At 34.2% G+C, this 11015-nt stretch overlaps 1 protein-coding gene across 4 annotated transcripts in view; it reads right to left on the bottom strand.

Moving 5' to 3' along the window:
- Nucleotides 1-212: 212 nt before the first annotated feature.
- Nucleotides 213-11015, bottom strand: part of ext1c (exostoses (multiple) 1c) — a 73459-nt gene continuing 62656 nt past the window's right edge. For all 4 annotated transcript variants that reach the window (XM_051136904.1, XM_051136905.1, XM_051136906.1 and 1 more), the window contains exons 4-12: nt 9567-9674; nt 7533-7652; nt 7127-7259; nt 5165-5283; nt 4862-4957; nt 4654-4740; nt 2337-2497; nt 2069-2240; nt 213-801 (exon numbers count right to left, since the gene is read on the bottom strand). In XM_051136904.1, the coding sequence (XP_050992861.1) occupies nt 616-801; nt 2069-2240; nt 2337-2497; nt 4654-4740; nt 4862-4957; nt 5165-5283; nt 7127-7259; nt 7533-7652; nt 9567-9674 (1182 nt within the window). In that variant the 3' untranslated portion in view covers nt 213-615. The remainder of the gene's footprint in view (nt 802-2068; nt 2241-2336; nt 2498-4653; nt 4741-4861; nt 4958-5164; nt 5284-7126; nt 7260-7532; nt 7653-9566; nt 9675-11015) is intronic.

The raw sequence follows: 11015 nt of genomic DNA, 5'->3' as shown, positions 1-11015 counted from the left end.
GAAATACAAAACAGAATTCACAACAGCAGTTGACACTACCTGCTGTGGTTAAAAAGTATAAAATTATTTATTTTGATAAGAAAAAGACCAATCGTTTCTTATTCCTATGTTGGCGTCATGTAGAACCCTTTGAAGCTGCATTGAAACTGCAGTTTGAACCTTCAACCCATTGATCCCCATTGAAGTCCACCATATGGAGAAAAATCCTGAAATGTTTTCCTCAAAAACCTAATTTCTTTTTCGACTGAAGAAAGAAAGACATGAACAGCCACACACTCTTTGCATTTCAGAATTATTTTATTGGTCATGTAGTTACCACTTCACGTAATCAGTCAGTTGCTTTGCGACTTAATGTCGTGTGTTAGTCCACAGCACCGTTAGGCAACCTTAACACTACAAACTCCTTCAGTCAAACAGCAGCTGGAATGATTGACAGATCTGTGATGTTTTCTCATCCTTGAAGCTGTCAGTCATATATTGAGAACTGGTCATAAGAGGCAAAAACCCGTCTTTTGTCCACCAACTGGCCACCACAAGCTAGCAGCCAGTAATGGAGGGATGGAGATAAGTCTCTCCATCAGCATCAGTATCAGTTTGTGACCCGTTCAGCTTGGTTTAGACGCGCTCCAGGTCTTTGTACCTCTTGCGCAGGACGGACACGTGGTCCTTGAAGAGTACGGGGTCCAGGCGAAACTGAGAGTGCACTAGAGGCATGTAACCAAACCAGCTTGCAAAGGTGTTGACACACTCCTGCCTCTGGGTAAAGTGCTCAGGGTTCGCCCATGGGGCCATCTTAGTGCCCTTAGAGTGGACAGGAAATAAGATGGTAGAAATACATCACATTACAGGTTTTTTTTCACAATTGCTAGGACATCTTAATACTAGGGGGTCGATTGATACACAACCAGTCATAAGTTTTTGAACAGTTGGATTTTTAATGTTTTTAAAGAAGTGTCTTCTGCTCACCAAGCGTGCATTTATTTGATCCAAAGTACAGTAAAAACAGTCAAATTTTGAAATATTTTTACTAATTGAAATAGCTGTTTTGTATTTGAACATATTTTAGAATATAATTTATTCCTGTGATTTCAAAGCTGAATTTTTAACATCATTACTCCAGTCACATGAACTTTCAGAAATCATTGTAATAATCTGATTTCCTGCTCAAAAACATTTATTATGTTGAAAACAATTGAGTGGATTTTTTTTTTTTCAGGTTTTTTGATGATTAGAAAGTTCAGAAGAATAGCATTTATCTGAAATAGAAATCTTTTGCGATATTATAAATGTCTTTATCATCACTTTTGATCAATTTAAAGCATCCTTGCTAAATAAAAGGATTCATTTCTATATTTTCTTTTCCCAAAAAACAAATGATATTTAAATGGTATAGTGTATAATGTTACAAAACCTTTTTATTTCAGATAAATGCTGATCTGTGGATTTTTCGATTCATCGAATCTTGATAAAAATGTGAAATATTGATAATAATAATAATAAAAAATCTTTCTTAAACAGCAGATCAGCATATTAGAATGATTTCTGAAGAATCATGTGCCACTGAAGACTAGTAATAATGCTGAAAATTTAGATTTCATCACAGGAATAAATTACATTTTAAAATATATTCAAATAGAAATTAGTTATTTTAATTAGTAAAATTCTTACAAAATTTTACTGGCTTTGCTGTACTTTAAATCAAATAAATGCAGGCTTGGTGAGCAGAAGAGACCTTTTAAAAAAACATTAAAAAGTTCAAAAACTTTTGACTGGTAGTGTATGTTTTATTAGGGTTGAGGCTGATACCAGTTATTACAGATTAAGTAGACTGATAACCGATATTTTGAACCAATTCATATGTCTGGGCTCTGACAAAAACCATTTGCCTAGAAAATAATTTTATCTACAAATCTGTTTTGAAAATGACCGGTACCGATAACCATAAAAATGCCTAATATCGGCACCGATAATTGGTTGACACTATGTATTGGTTCTATTCAATACTTCACATAAGATATAGCATGTTCTGCAAGGGGTGTGTAAACTGTGCTGTGTGCTCTGGCCTTACCTGCAGGGTGGGCATCTCTTTGTACTGCTTCCTCTGCGCTACTTTAATGGGTGGCAGGTGTGTCACAGAGGAGACCAGGAAATTCATCAGGATATCCTCACAGTTAGAGGTGCGATCCACCAGCGCACGCAGAGAGGAGGGCAGGTAGTGAGAGAACAGGTGATGGTAGTACCTGTGAGACGCAAAGACATCAACACGTAATGAAGAGCACCGTCTCCGCTGAACAGGTTAGAGAGCTTGATGAAGCGTGAGAGACGTCGACAATTACCTGTGATAAAACGCCGCTCCGGTGAGGACGATGGAGTACTCGTTGGTCCATTTAGAGGTGTAGCCCCAGGCTTTTTTTACAGGGTCCCAGAAATGGCTTCTGGGAGGGTAGCCAACAATCCTCTCGGGGAAACTCCGCCACACATGGAAAGCAAAATTGATCTGGAAGTGTCGGATTACAGAGGAAAAACATGAATTAGCTATGCCACATGTCAAAACAATGTAATCTGGTTTATTTCATTTAGTTTAGACTCTTTCTATGACCCAGGGCATCTACCAGATCCCGCAATCAACCACACAGAGCACCCTAGGATCAGCATAGCAAAGCTATTAAAATAGTTTTCAGTGATCTAAATCAAAAGCTGAAATAAAATAAATAAAAAAACAAGTGTAAAAAATTACATGAAATGTAAATATAATAAATAATTGTATAAATAAATATATAAAATAAATGTTAATGTTAAATGCTAGTTGCAACATTTTTCATTTTCATTTAGCTTAACTTGTACTAAAATAAATAAAACTGAAAAAAAAAAATATATATATAAACTTTAAAAAATGTTAAAAAAAAATTTAACCAAACCAATAAGTCAAACCAATTCAAAATAATAGCATCTCAAATGTACTAAAACAAAACTGCACCGTAGCAACCACCTAGAACATCCTAGAATCATGGTGGCATAATTTTAATATTTAATTAACAAAGAACTGCAAAAATTGTATTTATAAATATATAATTCTGAAGTGTCTAATGATCTGTTCTTGGCTGTCAATTCAGGAAAATTTTATGATTTTTAATGTAAGATTTTTAGTGTTGTTTTTTCTGCTCATCAAGGCTGCGTTTATTTGAATAAAAGTACAGTAAAAACAGTAATATTGTGAAATATTATTGCAATTTAAAATAGTGGTTTTCTATTTAAATATACTTCAAAATAGAATTTATTCCTTTGATGCAAAGCTGAATTTTTTAGTATCATTACTCCAGGCTTCAGTGTCACATGATTCTTCAGAAATCATTTTAATATGCTGATTTATTATTAATGTTGGAAACCATTGTGCTGCTTAATCTCTTTTTGGAACCTGTGATACTTTTTTTCAGGATTCCTTAAAGAATAAAACTTTAAAATAGAAATCTTTTGTAACATATACACTACCGTTCAAAGTCTGGGGTCAGAAAAAAAGTTTTCTTCATTTGTTTGACAGAAAGAAATGAATACTTCTATTCAAAAAGGATATGTTAAATTGATAAAAAAAAATGATCGTAATGACTAATTGTTAGAAAAGATTTCTATTTTACATAAATGCTGTTTTTTTCTTTTTCTTTTTAATCACCAAATAATCCTGAAAAAGTACATGTTCCAAAAGTGAAAGTAAAAAAAAAATGATATATATATATATATATATATATAGTGAAACTGTTTGCAACATTGATAAAAAGTCAGCATATTAGAATGATTTCTGAAAGATCTTTGCAATACAGAAATAAATTCTACTTTAAAGTATATTAAAATAGAAAAACTGTTACTTTAAATTGCAATAATATTTAATTATATTACAGTTTTTCCCCTGTATCTTTGATAAAATACATGGAACTTTAATGAGCATAAAAGACGTTTAAAAAAACAAAAACAAAACATTAATTCTGATACTGATATGGATCCCAAACTTATAAATGGCAATGCATTTCCAGACGACCTTTTTTTGTGGAATTAGGAAAGTTTTGATTATCTTCTTCTATAATGAAATGTGGAGTCCCTCAAGGCTCTGTATTAGGTCCAGTCTTGTTTAACATCTACATGCTTCCTCTGGTTGATATTTGTCAGAAACATAAGCTATCATCTCTATGCTGATGACACTCTGACCCTTTAAAGGTAGGGAATAGTTTGGCTCTACATTCCCTTTTTAGTTGTTTTAATGATATTAAGGAGTGGATGGGAGCCAATTTTCTCCACCTGAGTGAATCAAAGACTGAAGTGATAGTGTTTGGCCCTCTGAGTTTATCCAAACATATAACTAATCAATTAGGCCACTTTAAATCCAAGGTACTCAACCAAGCAAAGAGTCTTGGTGTTTAGTTTTTGTGTTTGACAAGCATATAAACTCTGTGGTTAGAAGTAGCTTCTTTCAATTAAGAAACATTGCGAAACCGAAACCTTTCTTGTCTTTTAATGATTTGGAAGTTATGCATGCTTTTATTACATCCAAAGTGGACTACTGTAACTCAAATATAATACATGGAATATTATAAGGTAAAAAATAATGATAAATAAATATATTAAAGTGGAATAGAACTATGTAGGAAAAAGAGGAGACTCTACCTCGCTGGTCAACAGCACTGTGTCTTCATCTAGGCTCAAAACCGCCTCCGTTTCAATAGCTGCATGTGGCAGGAAACGGCTGCTCGTCTGCGAACACAGAAGGCACCGGAGAAAAGAGCCGAGTGAGACACGAGGTGCAGAGAGAGAGCGCAAGATCTCACCACCGCTTACAGACATGACTTGACTGTTCTCACACTTGAATACTCACTTTCCTTCTGCCATCTGTGATGATAAGGGGCACTGGCATAGGCGGCCATTTACTCCGGTGAGGGGGCGGCTTCTCACTGTTCCACAGGATGATGATCTGACAAGAAACCCAAACAAGAACACACACTATCACAGCATGCACACCAAACTGGTTGATGTGTTTTCTTGTTGGCTGTTGTCTGTGTCCAGCTATATTAACACTTCACTGATGTGGATCTGCATTGATATCATTGAACAAAGGGTCATTCCTTAGTGGTGCAGTAGCTGCTAGTTTAAGGTAAACACTGACTATGCAGTACTGTACCTGTGAGCAGTATTTCGATTTGGAAACGACCTGAAGAAGCTTCATGATTGGCTGAGACTGGGAGATCAGAGGTGAGGTGGCATGAATTACAGCAGTAAACTCTGGACCTGGACTGATTCCTACACCAACAGAGAAAAAAGAGTGAGCGTCCCTGCCATTAATACACTATGCATACTATATACTTGTAGTTATTATACTTTGTATAGTGCTCAGTGGTACAGTGTTTGAAATCGCAATCAACCACTGTTACTTTAGTATTACTTGTATACAAATACAGTATTTCTTAATTTTTTGAATTACCTTTTATTTTCAAATGTTCAGTTTTTATTTTAATTTGTTTACGATTTTTATTAAAAAAAACATTTTTAATTAGCCTTATTTTTTACGATTTGGTTTTACTTTTAGTAATTTCAGTACCTTAACCTAAATTTATTTCAGTTACTTGCAAAGGTAACATTTCTACGTTTTTCTTAATTTAATTTTTTTTAATTAATTTTACCTTTTTAATATTTATAAAAACATTTTTAATTCACTTTAATTCATTTTTTATCTCAGATTTAGCTTTAGTAATTTTAGCCATTTATTCATTATTATTTTTAAAAACATTTTTAATTTTTTTAACCTTTTTTTTTTTTTAAATTTCAGATTTAGTTTGTCATTTCAGTAGCTCAACGTAAACTTATTTCAATACTCGCAAAGGCAACATTTCTAATTTACATTTAAGTTTTTCTGATGTATTTTAAAATTAATTTTAACTTTTTAATCTAATATTTATAAAAAATTTTTAGTTAGCCTTAATTTTTGTTTCAGATTAGATATGCATTATTTTAAAAACATTTTTGATTATAGCCTATTTTTTTTATTTCAAATTAAATTTGTTTAGTAATTTCAGTACCACAACTTAAACTTATTTCAGTTACATGCAAAGGTAAAATTTCTAGTTTTCATTGAAGTTTTTCTTGTTTCATTTTTTAATTAATTTGACTTTTTTAACCTAATATTTATAAAAACATTTTTTAATTAGCTTTAATTTATTTTTTATTTCATATTTAATTTTAGTCATTTTAGCTATTAATTCATTTATATTTTTTAATTTTATTTTTTTATTTTTAAAAATTTTATTTGCCTTATTTGTTTTTTATTTTATTTCAGATTTAGTTTTAGTAATTTCAGTACCTCAACGGAAACATATTTTAATTGCTTGCAAAGGCAACATTTCAAGTTTTTTTTTAAATTCATTTTAACTTTTTTAATCTAATATCCATATTTTAATTTCAGTTATCTTTTTTTAATAGCTTTAGTTGTAGTTAGCAATAACGAACACTGCTACCAAAATAATGAAATTTTTGCAATATGCGTACTGTTTACATTTGTCAAAATGTGCAGTATACAACCATAGCACACTGTGTGAAATACTGTATAATGCAATACAATCAACCTTACGGTGTGACAAATGAACTGATGAATGAAGGACTGAATATCAGCTATGATTAAACGCATCTTTCTTGACTCATTATTTGATTTCTATATTATAAAACATTTTACACAAAATATGAAAATGCTAAATAGCTAAAATAAGTATAAGTGCATTCTATTAATTGAATAAAATATGCAACATACAATAGTGAGGTCATGTGACAATGTAGAATAAAAACATTTAAATATACATCCTGTTTTTGTTCATAATGTACATTTTGTTAATATTCATTATGTGTTTTCTTGTTATTCTGTTCAAATTAATGTTCAGGCGATACACACTTACACAAAATGAGGTTTGGCCGCAATGTCACAAAACATTGTCATAGAACTTTTTTGTGCAATGGAATAATTCCTTTTGGAACCAATAAAGAACTTTCATTTTTGAGAGTGTACAGTATGGGCACTGGATGAAGTACACCACTGTTCCATTCCAAATAAATATGCATTCTACAAAATATATGCAAAGGTTTGACACAGGCTTACCAAGGTTTAAGTAGTAGAATGGGTAGTGTGCCAGATGCGTCGAGTACTCGGGCAGAACCAGCAGCCCTCCAGGTAAGGCATTCCACATAAATTTATTTCTGGAGATGTGCGAGTAAACTCTGTCCTTTATGATCTGACAGACATCAGGATAGCAGCATTAAATATAACAATCACATCAAACCAAAACGACACATTTACATTTTCAACTGCTGGCCAGCAGGGGGCAGACCAAAGCCATACTTTTGTGCAAAATTGACGTTTCATTTTGCCAATTAACCTAAGGGCAGGGGACTAAGTATGTGCTAATGATGTATGGCATCCTGCACTGGTTTAATTTCCCCTGACAGACCTTTCTCTCTGTCAGACAGGCCGCTGTATACACATCTAAAGCTGACCCAGCTCTCACCTCCAGTGTGGTGAGTACAATCTTATCCACGGAGGAGAAGTAGGCCTCCCAGAGCATCTGTGTACGCTGTCTGAGAGCCAGCACCCTGTCAATGCCCACAGCCCGCACCGTAGAAGGTACCTGAGGGAACAAAGTGACAAAAAACTCACCGGTGAGGCTAATTGGTGTTCCTATAAAAACCTTAGTATCGAGTTTCTACCTGTCGACCACCTCCACAAACTCTTCCAGACACAAATGTACACCACTGACAAAGTGAAATAAAGTGAAATGCTACAGTAGCCACCTTATTTTTCAACACGGAAGCTGACTGCAGTAAACGGTAAAAACTATTTGCGCTACAAACCAGAGTGTTTAGAATTACGACAGTCCATTAAAATATATAGAAATCGCAGTTTACAATATTAAGCAACATAATGAGCTGCTAAAAAGCGTTTACGGATTATTAGGACTCCAGGGCTGTTCGATTCCGAATTTTGGGAATCGATTCCGATTCCTGTTTCTGGAATCGATGGGATTCGATTCCAAGAATCGATTCCTCACTGTTGTTTTCGATACTTTTTCGATTCTTGTTTTTCGCCATGACAGCAGGTATCGTAGAAAGTAGCCTTCTCATAATGTGAAGCTTTATTTGTAAAAATTATGACACATTTCTGTAGTTCTGATTGATTTTAAACTGTAATTAGACGCATCGGAATCAATGAATCGATTCTTTTTGGAATCGATTCCCAGCCCTAAACTCAATCTTAATTTTTTTTTAACACTAACCTAAATTAAATGACGTTGCTATTCAAGTTTGTCTCATTAAAATGTCTTTTTACGGCTCTGTATATTCTATAAATTCTTCTAATATTCATTGTCGTCTGTGGCATATCGAATCGCTGATTTTTGAAACCGATGTTAATTTTATTTTCATATTCGTTTCATATTCAGAGTCGTTTCATATTCGCGCTGGTGCCATTTTTCATCTCTCATTTATCGACTTTATTGAAAGCAGAGGGCTTACTTTACAGTAACATTACAGTAATGTTGTGTTCGTCTCATTGCTACGCCAAGTGTTTTGTATATTGTTTTTAGACGGGTTTTGTTTTTAGCAGAAGCGTTAATATAACATACAGGTAAAGTATTACAGTTGTTTCAACTTACATCAATATCACATAGTCTTTTTGTGAACGTATTTATTTACAGTCAGTTGTTCATTATCGCGAAAAGAAACTTGTTTTCTTTCGCCTCACATAATGAAATACTATATAAACAACTATAAAGTGCAAGTGAATTAGCAAAAATGTTCATTTACATCTGGGTTCTGATCACCTTGTCGTGGTTGGAATATATATTTTTAAATATTTTGTGACAGTTAGTTAACATTGGTTAATGCTATAGCTAACATAAAATAGCTTAACAATAAGCAGTAATTTTACAGCATTCATTTTTGTTTATGTTAATTTCTACATACACTTCCAGTCAAAAGTTTTTGAACAGTAAGATTTGTAATGCTTTTTTTGTCTATTCTGCTCACCAAGCCTGCATTTATTTGATAAAGTACAGCTAAAACAGTAAAATTGAAATATTTTTACAATTTTAAATAACTTTTATAATAATAAATTACATATTAAAATATATTCAAATAGAAAGCAGTCATTTTAAATAGTACAAATATTTCAAAATTGTACTGTTTTTGCTGTACTTTGGATCCAATCAATGCAGGCTTGGGGAGCAAAAGAGACTTTTGACTGGTAGTGTATAAACATTAACCAAGAGCAGTGATATGCTCTAAAAAGTTTGTTGTTGGTTCATGACACCTAATACATTAACTAATGCTAACAAATTAAACTTTAATGAAAAGTTTTATCAAATATTCATGTCACACAGCGGCAGAACTAGGTAAACTGCTATGGTTAAAGTCACAAAATCTCTCCCTTACACATTTATATAAAGTCTGTTTTAATTGCATTGTTTTAATTAGCGGCTTCTTCCATCCTCATGTTCCCTTCTTAGAAAGATGACATCCGAGTGCTTCACAGGAAGGTCTGTTACCTGTAGCAACAGTCTCTCGTCGCCCTCGATGACTGCCTGGTTCCACTGGATGACATCAGAGAAAGGTAACTCCCAGCCATTACTGAGTAACACCGGGATACAAGCGGCCTGTGAGGGATACAACCACAGGAGACAGCAAGTGGCTTAGACTATAATTAGCATTAGTACAATCAATTCATCTAATGAAAAACAAAAACACACACAAGAAAGCAGACCAAGTTCACCCCAAATGCACTGAAAAATAGATATGCATCTTATTTTTTTCCCTTCAGGCAAGGTTATGAGAGATATAGCATGTGATGAAAAGGCTGTTTGGATGTTTAAGAAATCTCAGAGGGGCTTGTGCATGACTCACTGCTCCCATCCAGCATTTTTATCAGACACACCGGCAGACAGATGTGTTAATTACCCCATCTCCCTCTCCTTGAATAGGAGGGTGAGGTAGGAAAGGAACAGGGGTCCATGATTTATTGAAGTGGAGTTGCTCGCCTTCCCTCTTGTTTACTATTCTATCTTGATGTTGCTCTACTTTTCCTCCCAGATTCCTTGTTTGCCTTTTTTCTTGTTCTTTTCGTCATTCAGCTCGTATTCTGCTCTACAGTGAGATTTTTAATTAAATCACAAGAGAGTGCAATCCTAAGAACGGGCCAAGATCAAACACACCCCCTCTAGCTGTGTGCAGCCATGCTTTCATCCTAAACAGCGTTAGAGGACACAGGGGCGGACGGCAACAAATTGCTTCAGGTGACTGATTGCTACCTTGGCCTACTAGGCCCACAGAGATCCAGGAGCTGGCCTTTGTTTTGTGCTCTGGGATGATAGCTTTAAGGCTGGCCGACTAGCACGGATTTCTCTTGGCACGGATCCATTCTGTGGTTGCTTGCACAGCCATTTTTCTGCAAGGAGTGTGTCGAGGAATCAGCACCAGAGAGAGGTTGCGAGATTAGAGAGAAAAAAAAAGGAGGATCTGGATGATAGGGGTTGGAGGATGTTCTAGAACAGTGGTTCTCGTGCCGTGGCATGGGGATTTTAGTAAGACTTTTTAAATTTTAATTGCTGTAGTTATGATACATTTACATTTACAAAACAGATTGTTCTGACTTTGATTGCATGAGCCACATGATGTAGCTGTAAAGCTGTATTATTTTATTTTATTTTATTATTTTATTTTATTTTATTTTATTTATTTTGTTTTAAGTCGGGTATAATTGTATTTTAGTTGCCACATTTCTTAATACCCATTAATAGCCTACAGCTGGGACAATGGACTATATTAATTTGTGTTTGTTCTGATAGACAGTGGGAGACAGAGACGGGGGCGGAACTGGGAAAGGTCCCTGAGTTGCCCGGAGCGAAAACGGCGCCATATGTCGGGGTGCTGCCCACAAGGCCATCGGCACTGATTATTTATATATTTTTATATTTAAAAATTTTATTTAAAAATGTATT

The sequence above is a fragment of the Labeo rohita genome, chromosome 19, assembly GCF_022985175.1.
Source record: "Labeo rohita strain BAU-BD-2019 chromosome 19, IGBB_LRoh.1.0, whole genome shotgun sequence".
Taxonomy (NCBI): Eukaryota; Metazoa; Chordata; class Actinopteri; order Cypriniformes; family Cyprinidae; genus Labeo; species Labeo rohita.
This window is presented reverse-complemented; position numbering and strand designations above follow the sequence as displayed.